Source organism: Notamacropus eugenii, chromosome 3 (assembly GCF_028372415.1).
Source record: "Notamacropus eugenii isolate mMacEug1 chromosome 3, mMacEug1.pri_v2, whole genome shotgun sequence".
NCBI lineage: Eukaryota > Metazoa > Chordata > Mammalia > Diprotodontia > Macropodidae > Notamacropus > Notamacropus eugenii.
Genome location: NC_092874.1, coordinates 427,674,036 through 427,692,540, shown reverse-complemented (window position 1 = coordinate 427,692,540; position 18,505 = coordinate 427,674,036). Strand labels below are relative to the sequence as shown.

Here is an 18,505-nt window from a genome sequence, read left to right as displayed (position 1 = left end):
TATAGCCCTTTGGGCATAATGCCAAATTGCTCTCCAGAATGGTTGGATCAGTTTACAATTCCACCAGCTGTGCATTAGTGTTTTAATTTTCCCACATCTCCTCCAACATTTATCATTTTCCTTTTCAGTCATATTAGCCAGTATGATGGGTGTGAGGTGGTGTTTCAGAATTATTTTGATTTGTTTTTTTCTAATCAATAGTGATTTGGAACATTTTTTCATATGCCTATAGATAGCTTTGATTTCTTCATCTGAAAACTGTCTGTTCATATTCTTTGACCATTTATCATTTGGGGAATCACTTGTATTCTTATAAACTTGATAAATATACATATTGAGTCTTTGTATGTTAATGTATATATATATATCTATATGTGTGTGTGTACATAAATATATAAGAAATAAGACCTTTATCAGAGACTCTTGTAAAAATTGCTTCCCAGCTTTCTGCTTTCCTTCAGATCTTGGTTGCATGAGTTTTGTTTGTGTAAAACCTTTTTAACTTACTATAATTAAAATTATCTCTTTTATGTCTCATAATGTTCTCTATCTCTTATTTGGTCATAAATTCTTCCCTTATTCATAGATCTGACAGGTAAACTATTCCTTGCTCTCCTAATTTGCTTATGGTTACATGTCTAAATCATGTACCCATTTTGACCTTATCTTGGCATACGGTGTAAGATATTGGTCTATATCTAGTTTCTGCCATACTGTTTTCCAGTTTTCCCAACTGTTTTTGTCAACTAGTGAAGAACAGCGCTTTTTAACCTGGGACCTGTGAACTTTAAAAAAAAATTATTTTATATAAAATGTTCCATTAAAACATAAAAGTATACATATGTAATATTTTGATAATTTTCAATGTAATTTGTTTCCATTACTATTACATATATTTTATTTTTTGCATTTAAGAGCCTTCTGGGAAGACTTTCTTAGGTTTCCCCAGACTGCCAGAGGGGTCCATGACACACAGCGAGACTGTTACCTTAGAACATAGAATGTATCTATCCCCTGATTTGTCACTTGATGGAAGTGTCCCTATGTCAATAGGGAAGTGTCCCTATTGCTATATGATCATCAAATTAATCAGTAAGCACTTATTAAATGCTTGCTATGGAAAGGCACTGTCTAAAATCAAGCAACATTTATTAAGATTTATTAAGTCCGTGCTAGATGCAGGCATACTGTGTTAGATACTAAGGGATGCAATGAAGGATTTGGTGTGGTCTCCTATGTTTTTTTCCCCCCTGGTCCTTATGTCCCCCCTATTTCCACATCTCCCTCTGAGTGTGTACTTTTCCCCTTCTTTCTTCTCTCCATCTCCTCGCACCTTTTGTTTCTCATCTCCGTCTTCCAGACACTGACATTCAGCACTGACTCTCCCTGGCTGTCTTTTGTAGGCTCATAAGGGTCTCTAACTATATCAGGTAAAGTCTGTAAGCAAGTATCATGAGATTACAGGACCATAAATCTGCAGCCCTCAGACCTAGTTTCACTTCCTTACTTTACAAATGAGGAAACTGAGGCCCAAGAGAACTTTAGAGACCAGCCTGTGATCATGCCCCTGGTAAACTGCAGAGGCATCAGGGCGCAGTCCATCCCCCCATACCCCCCATTCCTTGATGCCTCCCACACTGTCAGATGAGTGGTGAATTGAAGAAGAAAGGCTAATTAGGCTCTTAGGATTCTGGAAGGGTAGGGACTTGGGTGCTGGTTATGGCCTCCCAACTAGGACCACAGAATTTAGAGATCAAAGGGACCTTCCTAAAACTTGTTGAAATCTTTTGTTTTGCCATGAACTTCATTTCCAAATCTATCTTTCCCTCTCCCATCCCTAGAGAGCGATCCCTTGCAACACAGCTTAAAAGAAAGGGAAAAAAAGTTTAATAACACTAACCCAGCACATCAGCGGATCCTGGCTCTGTTTTCTTTTCTTTTTCCACTTTTTATTTTTTATTAAATAAATTTGCTTAATAGTACATGGATTTATTATAATCTCTTCCTCATTCTGCTCCCCCTTTACTGGATAACGACACCCCCCACCCCCAAATGAAACCTTCCAAATAAACATGCATATAGTCCCGTACAAGAATTCCTCCTGCTGGCTGTGCCTGAACATTTTAAGTTCATCTGCTCTTCGACAGGAGGTGAATAGAGTGTTTATCTTTGGTCCTCCAGCCTCATGGGTTATCACTTCATTGATCAGACCTCTGAAGTCTTTCCAAGTTGTTTTTCTCTATAATGTTGTTGTCATTGCATAAATTCTTCTCCTACTTCTGCATTAGTCCAAATAGGTCCTTCCAGTTCCTTGTGAAATTGTCCTCTTTGTCATTTCTTATGGTCCAATAATATTCCATTCCATTCACATTCCATTATTTGTTTAGCTATTTCCCACTAGGAAGATAGCCCCTTGGCTTCCAATTTTTGGCTACTATCAAAAGAGCTGCTAGAAATATTTGTGTACATATCGGTCCTTTTCCTCCTTCTGTGATCTTTTTGGGATTATAGGCCTAGTAGGGATATAGTTAGGTCAAAGGGTGTGCCCACTTGGGGCATAGTTTCAAAATGGCTGAACAATTCTCAGCAGCAACAATGTACTTGTGTACCTGGCTTCCTGTAGCCCTTCCTACATTTATCATTTTCCTTTTTTGTCATCTTACCTGGTCTGATCGGTGGGAGGTGAGACCTCAAAGTAAGCCCCCTTATTTTATAATGTGCAAACTGAGGCCCTGAGCAGTCTGCCACAAACAGAGCCATCCTCAAACCTAGGTGCTCTGCCTAGAAATCCAGTCCTTTTTAATAAATAATAGTAATAATAAATGATGAGCTGGAGAAGGAAATGGCAAACCATTCCAGTATCTTTGCCAAGAAACCCCAAAATGGGATCACAAAGAGTCAGATAAGACAGAAATGACTGTACTTCACCACCACCAATAACATAATAATTGCTAGGTGTTATATAAAGCTTTAAGGTTTGCAAAGCGCTTTATAAATATTATCTCATTTTATCCTTACAACATGGGGAAGCAGGTACTAGTATTATCATCCCTATTTTACACATGAGGAAACGGAAGCAGGCAGAGGGTAAGTGTCTTAAGGGTCACATAACAAGTAAGTGTATGAGGCTAGATTTGAACTCAGGCCTTCCTGACTTTTCACCGTATCACTGCCTTTCCCTTGTATTTCTCCCCTCTCTATCCACTGTGACACCTACCTGCACAGTTATCCTTATTGTTACTTGTTAAGGAGGACTGCATTTCTAGACAGAGCACCTAAAATAGAGGAAGAGACCCATAGGAAGTATTTAATGAGCCACTATATTAATTGAGTGATACACAGAGCTTTTGGCTCACGTCAGACCCCTTCCTTATTCCCCCAGATAATAATGCTAGCACATAGCAGTGCCCACTCTGCTCAGTCTTTAGATTCCCATCCTGGAGAAGATAATAGGAAAGTTCCACAATTCAAGCTTCTTCTGCCTTCCCTGAATATTCATATTAACATTAGAAGTCACCCCACCCTCCCCCATCTTGGTTTTATCAGCGCAGGACCTCTCAGGGAGCAGCCTCATGCTGTCAGGTGGGCGGCTGACCATCTGACCATGACCTCCTAACCTCGGCCCCTGATGGGTGGCTGATTGAGAATAGGATCTGGGATGGGGGGGGGGGGGGTTTGAGGGAGGGGCAGCCTGTGAGGGGGCAGTCTCCACATGGGTCATTGTTCGAGAAATAAAGAGAGCCCAGTTCCTGCTGGTGACTGGGCCCAGGGTCTGCTCTTGATTCCCTTTGTGAATCAGGCTAGGGTTTCTTCAGAGGCCTGAGCTTTGACCCTGACTTGAACAGGCTTTCACTTCGGCCCGAGTTGGTTTTTTCATTACCACCCCCATCTCTTCTTCACAATCGCACGTCAAAGCCCCCAACTCTGCCTACTTCAGAGGGGTGGAGAATCCACCCATAATAATACACATTAACGCTTGTATAGTTCGTTATGCTTAGAGTTATAAAAGTCAGAGTTGGAAAGGAGCTTTGATCAGAGATTATTACAATATATAACACAGAATGTATCGGAACTATATATGTGTATATATGTATATATATGTGTGTGTGTGTCAGCTTCTACATATCAGAATATATCAGAGCTTTGAGTGTAGAATGTTAGTATATAGTCTGATATATTTGCAAAACACAAAAGCATGTTAATTCATTTTAAAATGGTAAATTGATAGTTGTTTTTGTATCACCTTCATCCCAATATATTTTTCCCCAGGGAGCCATCCCTTGTAACAAAGACTAAGAAAAGCAGCTTAGCAAAACAACCCTGTCTGAACCCTGCCTCCAGCAGCATTCCATGTCCATGGTCTCTCCCACCTGTGTAAAGAAAGCAGAGGACAAGTTTCATCGTTATAATTACATAGCATTCAATTTCCATTGTTATTCTTTCTTGTTACATTGTTGCGGTCATGTAGATATCATTTCCTGGTTTTCCTTACTTTCCTTTGCATCAGTTCATATAAGGCTTCCCATGTTTTTCTGTAAAACATGTTAATGCTAACATAAGACTTCTAGCATAGAATATTGAACATTGGCTTTGTATTTTTAAAATCACCCTCTTTATTTTACAAATGAAGAAGCTAGTATCATGATAGAGTGGAACCCTGACTCTGAGGCTCAGAGTAATCTTATTTCTGAGATTATCTGTGTCACTTTGGACTTGTCACCTAGGATTCATTTTTCTCTTCTGTAGATTAAAGAGTTGGACCAGGTGACCTCTGAGGTTTTTTCCAAGTCTAGATCTGTGGTTCTCTGATTTCACAGTTGGTTAGTTAATGATCCAGCCCAGGATTAGAACCCACACCTTCTGATTTTCAGTTTTGTCTCCTCCTCAAGGGTTTAGAAGGGAAAAGGCTCAGGATTGTGTATGTTGGAAGCCAGGGTGATGTGTGAATTTAGCCACTTTTCAGCTAGTATGATATACCCTCCCTGGCCACCCCAAATCCCTGTCCCTCACTTCTCTGACCCTGGTGATCTTAGAGTAAGTTCATAGAAGATTGTTTGTAATATCATCTGCTTCAGACCTCTTATTTTAAGACTAGAAAACTGAGGCCCAGAGAGATTTAATGACTTGCCCAGAGTCATACAGGGCAAACAAAGCAGATTCAGGATTTGAATCCAGGCCTTTTGCTCTCTACTACAACTTAGTGCTAAAGCATGAGGCAGAAATGAAGATGAGGACTGTGGGTGATGGTGAAGAGGGCATCTCTGGAGGGGTCTGGGCTGCCTGGTGTGCCCTGTGAGCAAGCTTGAAGGTGGAGGGGGTGGTCCAGAGGCTGGGGCTGTCTGAGGAGTATTCACCCCTCCCTGCCTTCTCGTTTTCTCTGCAGCTGCCTGTCCTGTGTGAATGGATCCTTCCCTTGTCACTGGTGCAAATACCGGCACATCTGCACCCATAATGCTGCTGACTGCTCCTTCCAAGAAGGCCGGGTCAACGTGTCAGAGGTAAGGGCTGCCTGGGAAGCAGCTTTTCCCTCATCATTCTGTCATAGGATCATAGATTTAGAGTCTGGGGGGACAATGAAGATCCATTCTCCTCATTTAATAGAGGAGGAAACTCAGGAGAAGGGGAAGAGACTTGTCCAAGGTCATATAAAAAGTGCCCAATCTATAATTTGACCCCAGGCCTTCTAACTCCAATTCCAGCACTCTATCCCTCTGATGCTTCACTGTGAACTATGGTGAGAGAAAGCATGGCCTCGACCCATAAGGAATGTACAGTCTGCCACAGTTGAAACATCGTAGAGTACAATAAAATTCTAACTTGAGTTGAGAGGAAAGGGATGCCAGTGGGCAGGAGAACCTGGAATGTCTTCTTGGAGGAGCTGGGATTCCAGAAGAATCTTGGAGAATCAGTAGGAGTTGGGCAGGACAAGGGGACTGATTTTCCAAAAGCAGGGGGCGCTTCCTGTGTATGGGAGCAGAGGTGCCAGCCATGGGAAGAGGTTGAATCTGGGATAATCATAGTAGAAAGTATCTATCTGAGTGGAGTGAGAAATGATGTTAGGAAGGTGGTCTGGGGTCTGAAAAGTGTTGTGGTTTTTGAGTTGAGGAGTTTAAGCTCTTTCCTGGGGTCTCCAGCCTTTCCCCTCCCCTATATCTGCACTGTCCTCACTCATTCACTTACTCATTTTATTTACTTATGGGGGAGGAGGGCAGTTATTTTTAAAAACCAATTTTATTTTCATTTTGGAATTCTCATTTACTTTATTTATGTCCAGACTTGTGCTAGTTTCTATAAAGAGAAAGGAAGGTAAGATGTGGAACTTGCCTTTAGGTAACTTACAGTCCAGTATTGACTGGCTCTGTATTCATCTTTTCTGGCATCTTGGACAGATTCCAGAGCCTTTTCTGACCTAAATTTCCTCACTTGTCCATTGAAAGGTTGGAAATAGACTCCGGAAGCCCCTGGCTCTGATGTTCTAGGTTCAAAACTCCTGATTAACTCTGGCATTCTGCGTTCTAAGGTCTTTTCTGGGCTGAAAGTTCTATGTACCCACGTTCAAAGCCCTGAGATCCCTTTCAGGTGTGGCATTTGGAATTTTAACCTTCTGTGGTCTAAGATTTTTTTCCAGCACAAACATTCTGTGTCCCTGTTGAAACAACAGACTTCCATTGTCTCCTGCCTGCCCAACTCACTGCCTGCAGAGGCTCCTGGTTTCCTTCCCATGTGATTAAACATTATTGGCCCTCTCCTTTCCCTCGACTACACCTGAAACTCTGACCAGGGAACTCCTACCCTTTCTCCCTTCCCTTCCCCCTTCCTCTCCCTCCCCTCTCGGTTGCTCTGCCTTTACCCTCCCCATTTTTCTATCTCTCTCTTATCCAGTTTCTATTTGAAAGTGCCTCAGGAGGGAACATTGACTCCTGTCTTGAGCAGGCTCCCCCTCCCCCACTTGCAACTGGCTTTCATTGTTAGGAGGATTTTTCCTTATGTTTCCCTCTTTGCTTCTCCCAAGTTACCTCGTCAAGTTCCTGGACCAATGCTGCATTTCTCTTCTGTTGTTCCAAGCACTTTCCTCTGGGGCCCGGCAGAACACGCCAAATCCTACATCCCTCAGATTCGTGATGACCACTTTCAAGTCCCTTTGGAGTTTCTCTTTTCTAGGTTAAACACCCCTTCAGCTGGTCCCCAGGTGGAGTAGTTGCAGACAGGAGCTGTATTTTAAATTCACAGCCTCCTCACCCACTTTCTGTTAGAGTAGATGCTGGCTGGTCTGCCCCAACACTTCCTAAATTTACCTCCTGAGCAGGTCTGGGATTGAAACCAGAGCCCTGTCTGATCCTGTTGGTGTGTGGTTCAACACCAACCACATTCTCCCACGATGGCCTTGAAGTGGAGCCCAAGAAGAAGCAGTGGCTACAAGTCTGGGGTGGGGGGGAGGGGGCTAGTCCCTTTGTAGGAAGGAGATTAGAGCTTCCTGGTCCTTATTTGGTTTGACAGGATGGTGGTCCATGGTTAGCTCCTGCTTCTGCTGCAGAGGCCCCAGGAGGCTACCTCATCTCCTGCCTTGGTAAATCAACCCAAGTCCTTGGAAGTTCTATGGGATGGTGGAAAGAACCTCCCTGCTAAGTCTTCCAAACTTGCAGGAGTGTCTCACTCATCAAAGACCGGCTTCTGTGGTCAGAGGCATCCCATTTTAGATTTGGAATGGGCCTCGCCCATCAGGTAGCCTCTTACCATCATTGTACAGAGCATGGGTTGATAAGTGACTTGTCCAGGGTCACACAGTGAGCCACGACCAGAACCCAGCTCTCCTGCGTTACAGCATGGTAGTGTGTAGCTGACAGCGAATAATGCATGCTGGATCCCTCCGAGTGTAGATTGCTGTGAAAGGCCAAGGGGAACCGGATGTAGGGAAAAGGCCAAGGGCAGTTCTTCCTCCTTAGGGCTGTCACTGGATTCTTATCCAGCCTACAGACTGCTTTCTTTGGGGGCCTGGGCAATGGGAGGGAAGGCTTGTTTCCATGGCTTCCTATGGGGCAAAGAAAACTCAGTTTGATTAACTGGCAAAGCAGCTTGTCTGTTCTTCAAGTAATTTGAAGTGCCGCTTTGTAATTGATAGTAATTAGGTAGTAATTATTTTGGTGCCTGGGTGAGGCATCGACTTTATTTATGTCTTGGTGGCTTTTCCTGGAATCATAGAATGTTAAGGCTGGAAGGGACTTTACCATGCAGAATGTTAGCAGATGGAGACATGCAGTGTCAGAGCCGGAAGATCGTCTGGGGGTCACTGTGTCCAACTGCCTCCTTTTATAGAAGCAGAAAGTGAGGCCCAAAGTCACACAAACCTAAAGTGCTATGTGAAGGCTGTCTTTTACTACTGCTACTACTAATTAGTAGTATTCCTCCTCTTCCTGCTGCTGCTACTACTAGTACCACCACCACTAATTACTACCACTACTACTACAAACTCCTACTACCACCACCACTACTACTACTACTACTACTAGTACTACTACCACTACTACCACTACTACTACTACTACTACTAACTCCTACTCCTACTCCTACTGCTGGCAGACCTTAGATTAGAACTCAAGTTTCCTGACTCCCTGTCCAGAATTCTTTCTAGGAACTATGGCCTCTAGCAGTGAATTTGCCCTTATGATCAGAAAGCTTGTCTTTGGCCTTGTCATGTGTTTCATTCATTCATCAAACATTATTGAGTGCCTTCTGCATCCCTGCATTTTTCCATGCTGTTATCCATACAGAGAAAGAAGACTTGCTGGTTGGTTAGTAGATCTAAAGGAAAGCTACCAGCCTTTTGAGTGGATCCTCTATGGAGTGTTTGTGAGAGGACATGAGTGGACAGGGAGGGGATGGGAGGGGGGTGGATCTACATCTATAGCAAGTGTACCCATTTCTGTGACATCACAAATCTGCCACAGTGCTCTGCCCCTGCCTGCAGATAGCTTGCAGGCTGCCTGGGGTCACAGGCCATGCACACAGGAAGTAACTGAGAATAAGTACAGTGTGACCAGTAGAGTGGACAGAAGCTCCTTGAGAGTGATACTTTGTCACTTTGTTTTGTGTCTCCATCACCTAGCCCGTTGCTTGTCACCATTATTTCTTGGTTGATTGGTTGACCAGTGACTCCAGTGTGGTTTATTGGAAAGAGCATCAGTCTTTGGAGATGCATGCAGAGCTTTGGGTTCTAATCTTAGCTTTGCCACTGACTCTGTCTGTGACCTTGGGTGTGTCCCTTCCCCCTCTAAGCAGTTTCTTCATTTCTGACATGAGGAGGTTGGACTGCACAAATATTTATAAAAGGATTTGTTCTGTAAAACTTGAACTCAGTCAGAATGCCCCACCCAAGGACCTAGAAGGCCACATGTGGCCTTGAGGCTGCAGGTTCCCCACCTCTACTCTAGTTCAACTCACTTTTTCCCTCTGCCCCCCTGCTTTTTTTTTTTAAGTAGATGAGGAAGCTAAGGTGTGTGCTAGACCACACAGTCTCTTTTAATGGACCAATTTAATAGAATTGTAGAAATATTGTAGAAATATGGAGCTAGAATTCTATGACCCCTGCCTTTTACAGATGAATAGGCTGTGTGACTTCACTCACACAGTTTAATGGAGGAGCTGGCACTGAGCATTAGGTATCCCTTTCTAGACAGTGCTAGGTCTACATCTTTTTCAGAAGGATTCATACACATGGAGCAAGTCTTCAAGGTAAAGGCAGCCACACTGATGAGGCCTCCTTTGTTCATACCAGATCCTCAGAGGCCCGAGTTCTCTCCCTGCTCCCCACACCCCTTCCTTATGCATTGGCTAGGTTGCTTGGGCAGGCCATGTAACATCTCTGGGTATCAGTGGTCACTTTTGCCAAAAGAAGACAGTTAATACTTTTAGACTTTTCTGGGGTGGTGAGAGGTGAAGCATATGATCATTTAAGGACTGTTCTCACTTTCAGATCTATGATTTTATATGGACACCAGGGTATCCACCTGTTTACAATTCTGCCAGTAAAGGGTTAATGGGAATCAGCTCCAGCAGCACAGGGCTGGTGGAAGTTTGCCTTAGGAACTTTGCCGCCCAGGCATGAAAGTTCCAATGGAGAAATGGGATGGGAGCCTTCTCTTAGGGGAGGGGGATTGCCCTTCCGGGGCGGTTGGAGGGATGCCCAGGCCAGCGTGTTGGGGCAGGATGTCTCAGTGGCCAGCACTCCCTGGCCACCTTGCCAGAGCCAGGTGCATCCTGTTTTGAAGTTGGGGTGTGGGGCGGGTTGGGGAGTCAGGGCCAAGAGGGATGTGTGTGGAATGCAGGCTGGAGGAAACCAAGGTCCCTGGGGACTAGAGGCCAGAGAAAGGAGCTAGAGATTGGGGAGTATGCGAGGTGAGATTGAGGCTGTGTGGGCTTGTGCCCCTCTGGGTGGGGGAGGTAGGGAGGGATGCGTAGAAGTATACAATGGCACTCTGTTCTCTGTCTTATCCAATGACTGCAGACAGCATAGGGGCAGGCCCTACCCAGGGGCAAGGGTGCAGGTTACTTTGCCTCAGCGGAGGGTGGAGGGAAGAATCCAGGTCAAGGCAACCTCTCTGCTGAGCACCTCCTGTATATCTAGCCTCATGGCAACATAGAAGGTACCTTAAAACATCAAGTGTCAGAGCTAGAAGGGATGTTAACATGTAGAATATCAGAACCGGAAGGGTACTTGGACTTCATCTCCTCTCTTCTCATCTAGCCTCTTTCTATTATAGAGGAGAAAGCTGGTGCTCAGACAAGTGACATCACTTATTTAATAGAGATCAATCAGGCGGTAAGCACTTATTAAGTGCTGATTGTATGCAAGGTCACACAGCCTGTTTATAGTTGCAAAGACTCTGGATTCTTTGCTCCTTTGACCCTTAGAAACTCACAGTTTCATTGGGGTGTTAAGACTCTAGAGGACAATCCAAGACAGAAGATAACCATGTGCTCATTGATGCATCTCTGATGATACCTCCCGTTCAAAGGGAAGGAAGCTCAGTGAGTTCTGCTCTTATCAGGGAAGACTTCATGGAACGGAAGAGAATAAGCATTTGTCTAGCACTACTGTGTGCCAGGCTCTGCCAGTGCTTCCCAGTAGTATCTCATTTGATCCTCACGACAGCCTGGAGGAGGGGGTGGTAGGTGCTATTATTATCCCCATTTTCCGGATGAGGAAACTGAGGAAAACAGTAGTTAAGTGATTTGTGCTCAGGGTCACCCAGCTAGTTAAGTGTCTGAGATCAGATCTGCACTCAGAGCTTCCTGACTGCAGGCCCAGAGTTCCATCTTTTTAGCCGCCTAGGTGCTACAAGTGGAGTATATGAATCTCTTTTTTTCTATATAAGTTTATGATAATTTTCATTATTTCTTATTCAGTTATGAGTTCTTTCTCATTTTTGATGTCAACAATTTAGTTTCCCTCTTCATTTTTTTTAAACATTTAAAAAAAATTTTGAGTTTTGCATTCTTTCCCTCCTCCACCCATTGTAGGAATATGTGAGTCTTGAAGGGAAGGTAGAAAGGAAGTCTGAGAAAGGCAGCCTCATACATTGCTAAGAAGTTCTAAGGGGAGACCTGAGTTCAAGTCCTGGCTCTGATACTTACTGTGTGGTCCTGGATAAGTAAGTCACTTGACCTCCCTGAGGAGACTCATCTATAAAAAGGAATAATAATTCTAATAATAATAATAAAAATCAATCAATGAGATGTATTTATTATTTATTATGTACCAGGTATGGGGATGACCACCGAGGATACGATGTACTCCTTTTGAGTAAAGGACTTTGCAAACTTTAAAGCCCACTAGAAATAAGACCCTAACCCTAATTCCAAAGGAATGCTGTAGGCAAAGAACTGGAGGTGGGAATGAACAAGGCCTGTCTAGTGCTTTCTTGTGGCATTTGAGGTGATGGAGTGGGGTGAGATTAGTCATGAAGGGGCCATTTTGGACTTGAGAAGCAATGTCTGCAGCTCTCTCTGCCCTTTACAGAGGTGCTTGAGGGCTTTCCTGTTGTCAGGGGACAAGGTTTTGTTGGGTGTCTAGTGCACACTGTCCCTTCTGCTAGAATTCTCTCCTTTGGGAGGTCCAAATGCTAGAGGAGGGGCTCCTTAGCTCTTTGGGGAAATTTCTAGGGTTCCCCTCCCGTCCTTGGGGCAAGGGCAGGAACTTGCAGAAAATACTCCCCCCGTCTCCACCTCCAGTGGGCATTGTGGGAGTGGAATAAAGACAGTCTTTCCCTGGTTGAGGTGTCAGCATGAACACTGAATGAAGTAACAGCTGGAGGTGCATCTGGAGCACCCCCCAGAAACTCAACACCCATGCCCAGAGTAGGTTTTCTATCACTGTTCATTGAATCATTGAACAAATCAATCATTTGTTCAGCCCCTCCTGTTAAACAAACCTTCCTGGATCATTTACCTTGTACCTGGTGCTGAAGAGGGCAGAGTGAATCTCTGCTCTTGGGAGACCACTGTTTATGTGGGGGAGACAACAGGCACGCACCTGAAACACTGAGAATGATTTAAGGAAGCTTTCAGTCAGAAAAGAGGAGGATGAACATTGCAGAGAATCCATCAGGATGCGTCCTCCTTATGCAGATGCCCTGACACCAGCCTTGTTTACTGGTTCTGAGCCTACTGAGGCCCAAGATGGGGTAGTGCCTGCTAAGGTGAATGGCTCACCCAGAGAGACTCAATTAGAGACAGTCTTTGGTGTTAGCAAGCTAATAGTAATGATCATGAGTAGTGCATATGTAGCGCTTTACGAATATTATCTCACATGATCCTCACAGCATCCCTGAGAGGTTGGGGCTTTATTAAACTCCGTTTTTAGATGAGCTTGTAAATATCTGAAATGGAATTTGAATCTGGGTCCTGTTGACTCTACCACCTCACCTCTGGGTCTCTGAAACTGCAAAGTGTTTATGAAGCTCCTCTCAGTCCCTGGCAGAGGTTTAAGGCTGTCTTTGTAGTTCTTGGTTGGAGCCTAATGTCCGAGGCAGGCCCTCTTAACGAGGGCTACGCCCCAGAGGCCCTACGTGAGACCAGATGTTGGGGAGAATTGGCAATGACAGAGAGATGGGTTGGAGAGGGGGCTGACAGCCATTCTCCTTCTTGGCATGCCAGAGGTAGGAGACAATGGCCATTGTTTCACCAATCTGGGAGAACTTCCTAGTGGAAACAAGCATCCAGAAAGAGCTGACGATGGGAAGAGCCGTGTCTTGTTCCATGAGTGCTCTAGGTACAGGGCTCTCTGCCGAGGAGGCCAGTTGCTGGCAGAAGGATGGGGTCCAGATGAGAGGAGTATTGAGCAGATGTCCTGTAGGAGGCAGCTGGCAACAGGGGTGCTGGAGACAGCAGAGGAAGGTTTATCAGAAAAAACCTGATCCCTAGTATGAGGGAGAACCAGGGGAGTGCCTTGAGAACTGGCAACGCACGCTCTGAACTGGTAGGTTGCCAAGACACTGAAGTGAGAGATGATGGACAACATTGGGGGAAGAAGTCAAATAAAGAAGAGTCCTTCATTATCAGAGACCCATCCTAGGAGCTGGAGAAGATTGGAAATGGAAGGGATGTCAGGCCTGGAAGGGGCTGGGGAGGTGGAGGCAGAGGGAGCAGCCTGTCTCAATGCTTCTGGCCTTGGTGACATTTCCCAGAATTAGCTTTTCCATTGTGGGCAGGAAAAGTAAACTTATCTCAGGTCTCTCCATGCAGTCAGGACCCCACGGGATCTGGGACTGAGACACCTTCCCTAGGGAGCTTCAAGATTGGGGTTCCTGGGTTGCCTGCTTTCAAAACAGGTTATTAATCCTCTCTATTTAAAGTGAGTGGCTCTAGGGGACCCTGGCTCCCGTGGCTTGGTATTCCCCCGCTGCCCGGGCACTGCAAGCAGGCAAAAGGGATTGCATCAGGCTCTTGTTGCCGAAGAGGCTGACCCCAGAGACCTGGAGCTGTTTTTCTGCCTGACTCTGGGCTATTTCTGTGCTCTCTCCACTTCCCTGGCCTTCTCTTTGAAACACTTCCCCTTCCCCCTCCTCACTCCCAGGGACCCCCAAGCCCGCTGGCCCAGTCCACACTGGTCTCTGATTTCACTTTCACCCCTAAACTTCGGCTGTTCCTCTCCCTGTTCCTGGACACCAGCCTCTAAGTCGATCTTCCTCATTATCGGCCAGTTGTCCCCATCAGTGAGGTGGTGGCTACCATGTGATCAGGCCCCTTGAACCTCTTCCTGTTAGAGTAGCCACATGGTAGTGTGAGCTTGAAGGGATCTGAGAGGTCATTGAGGCAGACAACTGAATTTAGAGTCAGAGGACCCAGGTTCGAATTCTAACTCTTTTTCCCTGTGTGAACTTGGATGTGTTAATTAACTCTTGTGGGCCTCAAGTTTTCTCATATATAAAACGAGAAGCTTAGATCAATTCACCTCTAAGTCCCTTTCCAGCTCTAAATCTGTGATCTGGTTCAACCTCCTTTTACAAATGAGGAAACAGAGGCCCACCCAGGTGAGGTCACCAACCCAACATTGCCCTGGTAGCACTTGAAAGCATTAGGACTAGAATCCAGGTCTCTTGGCATCCAGGACACTGTTCATTGCACCTCAGTTCTTGATCTTACCAGACTTTAATTAATGTCTTTCTCCATAAAATGACCAAAAATTTTTTTTAAAAATTATTTTAAATTATTTTTATTTCTTCATGAGGATCGAGTTAGAGAATGGATAGGAAGGTGCTCCAGAGGGTCTTGTGACAGGTTATTATTAGCTGCTAGGTGGAGGAGTAGACCCTGTGGGGATTTTGGTTGTGGGGATTGGGGTGCTTCGATCACCTGGGCTTGCTGTGGTCCAAACCTGCAATCCCGTGCAACAGGTCTATGAGTTAGCATTTGAGGAGTTGTGGGCCTCTGTTTACTCATCTTTAGAATGGACAGGAGGTTTCACTAGATAAATCTCTATAGTCCCTGCTAGTTCTGAATCTATTTGTCTTGCTGCCAAGCAGAAAAAGACCATGTTGTGTCCTGTCGTGTCATGGAGAGAGCATCGGATTTGGGGTCAGAAAACCTAGATTCAGGTGCCACTACTTTTGTGGCCCTGGACTTGTCATCTAGCCTCTCTGGACCTCAGTTTCCTCATCTGTCAGATGGGGCAGGGCAGAGGAGAAGGCCTCAGAGGTCTCCTCCATCTCATCCATGAGCCTATGGAAAACCTAGCCATGGCAGAACTGTCCCAAATGGGGAAGAAAATGACATTACTCTGTGTCCTCAAAGCTGATGAACTGTCCTCTAAGGCAATACTGCAATGCAGTACACTTCATTGTCTACTGCATCAGAGTCCAAGGGACTGGTTTCAGACCCCAGCTCTGCTCTGTGCTACTTCTGTGGCCTTAGGGAAATCATGCAGCCCTTCTCAGCCTCAGTTTCCCCATCTGTAAAATCAGGAGTTGGACTATATGACACTTGAAGCCTCTTTTAAAGCATGTGATCCTGGGGACCCTGGGCATGTCAGTGTAAACAACCACTGTGCCTCAGTTTCTTCAGATGTAAAACAAGGACTGACCTCTTACATCCCTTCCAATTCTATCACTTAACTGCCTATGTAACCTTAGACAAGTCACGTAACGGCTCTATACCTCAGTTTCCTCAAATGTAAATGTAGAGGTCAGATCCAGGAACCCATCTGTCCCTTCCAGTTCTTAGTTAGTGATGCTTTGACCCTGTGTGCCATTCTCTGAATCCCTTTCTCTTTGATCTTCCAGGATTGCCCTCAGATCCTACCATCTACACAGATCTATGTCCCAGTGGGCGTGGTGAAGCCCATCACTCTAACAGCCAAGAACCTGCCCCAGCCTCAGTCTGGCCAACGCAATTACGAGTGCATCTTCCATATCCCTGGCAACCCAGCCCGTGTCACTGCCCTGCGCTTCAACAGTACCAGCATCCAGTGTCAGAACACGTCGGTGAGTGCACCCGCCCCTCCTCTGCCCAGCTGAACAAACACTGAGGCTGTTCTGGCCAGAGGCCAAATGGGGTGGTGCTGGGAGAGCCTGGGACCGAGAATCAGGAGACTTGAGTTCCAATCCTGACTGTATCCCTAACTAGCTGGGTGTCCTTGGAGGGGCTGGCTGTTCTTACCCTCCAGGGCCCTTGTGTGCTGAGTCTTCTGGGTCCTCATCAGAGGACACCACCAGCTGAACCAGCTTGGCCTTGAGAGTGCAGTATCAGACCCCTGGGCCATGGAGGGTGACTGAGCTGCTTTATGTGGGACTTGAAGGTCTCTAAAGGACTTTCTGTTTCAACTGATTTTTGCCACATCTTAGTGACATGAGTACTCTCATTACCCCTGTTTTGTTAGATGAGGGAACTGAGGCTGAGGAAGATTAAGTGACTTGCCCAGCTGGTCATTGTCTGAGGCTAGATTTGAACTCAGGTCTTTCTGACTACCAAGTCCACATGCTGTATCCTGCACATGTCTACCCCACTTCCTGTGACCCTCCTGCCTTAGGGAAGCTTTTCTTCCAAGGATGGCCACAGGAGCAGCTGTCTCACATGGCCCCTGAGAATGACTGGTTAGTGGAGGCTGTCCTTCCCATGAGGAGGATGTGCAAATCCTCTAGCCCCCAGAAGTCATAACTTGGGGTTAGTGTGGTGGAGAAAGGGCTGTGTCCAGTGCCCCCAGGTCATCATGCTTATGGGTATGTGCATTGAGATGACAAAGACTATTTTGGGAGGGCATTCCGTGAAGGAATGGAAGGATGGCAAAATTCAGTGGAAAAAAAAAATTTCTTCTGGAGGATCTGGGTGCTTTTCTATAACATTTAGTTTTTTGTTTTTTAAATTATGTTGGTGTTTGGAGTAACAAGAAGCAGTTTTCCTTCCTAGGAATTTCCAGATTTCTCCATGCTTTTCCATCTCTAATGTAACAAACGTGATCATTTTACCTTTCAAACTAGTTATGAAAAATATATTTTTAAATTTTCATTAGCCTGGAAGGTGACTGAATCTGTAAACACATCAAAAGGTATATTCCAATTTCTGCTCCATTAAGATCCTTTCCCTCCCTCCCATAAGGGCTCCCAGCTCTAAGATTTCTTTACATCCCTGTGGGTCTGTGTTGTGGGTCTCCTTTGTGTCCTGCTATGTGGGTGGTGGGTGCGTTCTGTGTGCTTGGTTGCGTTTGTAAAGTGTGCTGTGTTGGTGGTTTATGAATGTCCAGGCCCTTGGCCAAATGACCACGTGCTCCTTTGGTGGATGGCTGTTTGCCTGTGTGCCAAGCCTCTTGCCCAGGTCAGTCCCAGAAGCCCCTGGATCCCTCCGAGGTTTTAGGTCTGACCTATTCCTGGGCTTCTTGTTCTGTGTCAGCATTTGGCTCATGAACAGCTTAAGAATGACCAGGAGGATGAGAGGATTGGGATACCCTGACAGTTGAAAGGACTCAGTATGCCAGCTTTGGTAAGGAGTAGACTGTCTTTAAGAATTGGAAGAATTGTTGCATGGAAGAAGGATTCACTCTATTCTGCTTTGTCCTAAAGGGAGAGACAAATTGGTGCCCCTGACTGAGCGCTGCAGAGTCAAACTGCAGTCAGTAAGCTTTTCTCTGAATTCTCCAAGCAGAGGCTGGGTAACTGTCATGAACGCTTTAGAGAAGATTCTTGCTCAGATGAGGACTGGTCTAGGTGAACTTGGGAGTTCTTTCCCACTCAGATTCTGCGATTCTGAGTCCTGGCAAGCTCATAATGGAGTCACATGGAAAGAACTCTCATCCAGGAGTCAGGAGACCTGGGTTCAAATCCTGGTTCTGTAACTTGAAATTTTAGGGCTGTGGTCACATGAGGCCCCCATGGAAGGTCTTCCAGGAGTTAGAGGTGTTAGGTGCAAACACAAATCGAAGGTGAGGACAATCTTTGAGTCAAGAATCTAAGCCAGCGGGGCTCTAGTCAAAAGACCCCCACCTTCTTTTGCTGGATAGCTGTTTGTGTGTCAGGCCTTTGCTTCCCCTTGGGGCATATGCCCAGGTCAATCCCTGGGGCTCTTCCAGGGGGACAGAGGATCAAGGTACTGTGAGTTTCCTGGTCATTGTCAGCACCATCTGGAGATTCTGGTGACCCCAAACCTAAAGGGCAAGGTTAGGTAGGAAGACCAGACCCAGGATTCTCTAGAAATCAAGGAGTGGGGCTCGGGGCATACAAGTCAAGGCAAGAAAACAAGGAGGACCAATCTTGATTTTCTGGTCTTACAGAAAGAGAAGAGAGAACAAGACGAATCTCTACCATCTGTAAATTCTTAATGAGCTAACAGTAGGAACAAGCTGGGGCAGTCTTTCTCTTTTTCTTTCTCCCTTTTTTCTTTTTCTTTTTCTTTCCCTTCCTTCCATTCTTTCATTCTTTCTTTTTTCCCCACTTCCTCTGCCTCTCTCTCTCTCTGTCTCTCTCTCTGTCTCTGCCTCTCTCTCTCTCTGTCTCTCTCTCTGTCTCTCTCTGTCTCTGTC

The 18,505-nt window shown here is 45.5% G+C and overlaps 1 protein-coding gene across 1 annotated transcript in view; it reads left to right on the top strand.

The window, feature by feature from the left end:
• The window catches only part of PLXNA1 (plexin A1), a 291,520-nt gene that overhangs the window by 178,212 nt on the left and 94,803 nt on the right, over positions 1-18,505 (top strand). The window contains exons 9-10 of the mRNA XM_072598341.1: positions 5,384-5,498; positions 15,777-15,977. Coding sequence (XP_072454442.1) covers positions 5,384-5,498; positions 15,777-15,977 — 316 coding nt within the window. The remainder of the gene's footprint in view (positions 1-5,383; positions 5,499-15,776; positions 15,978-18,505) is intronic.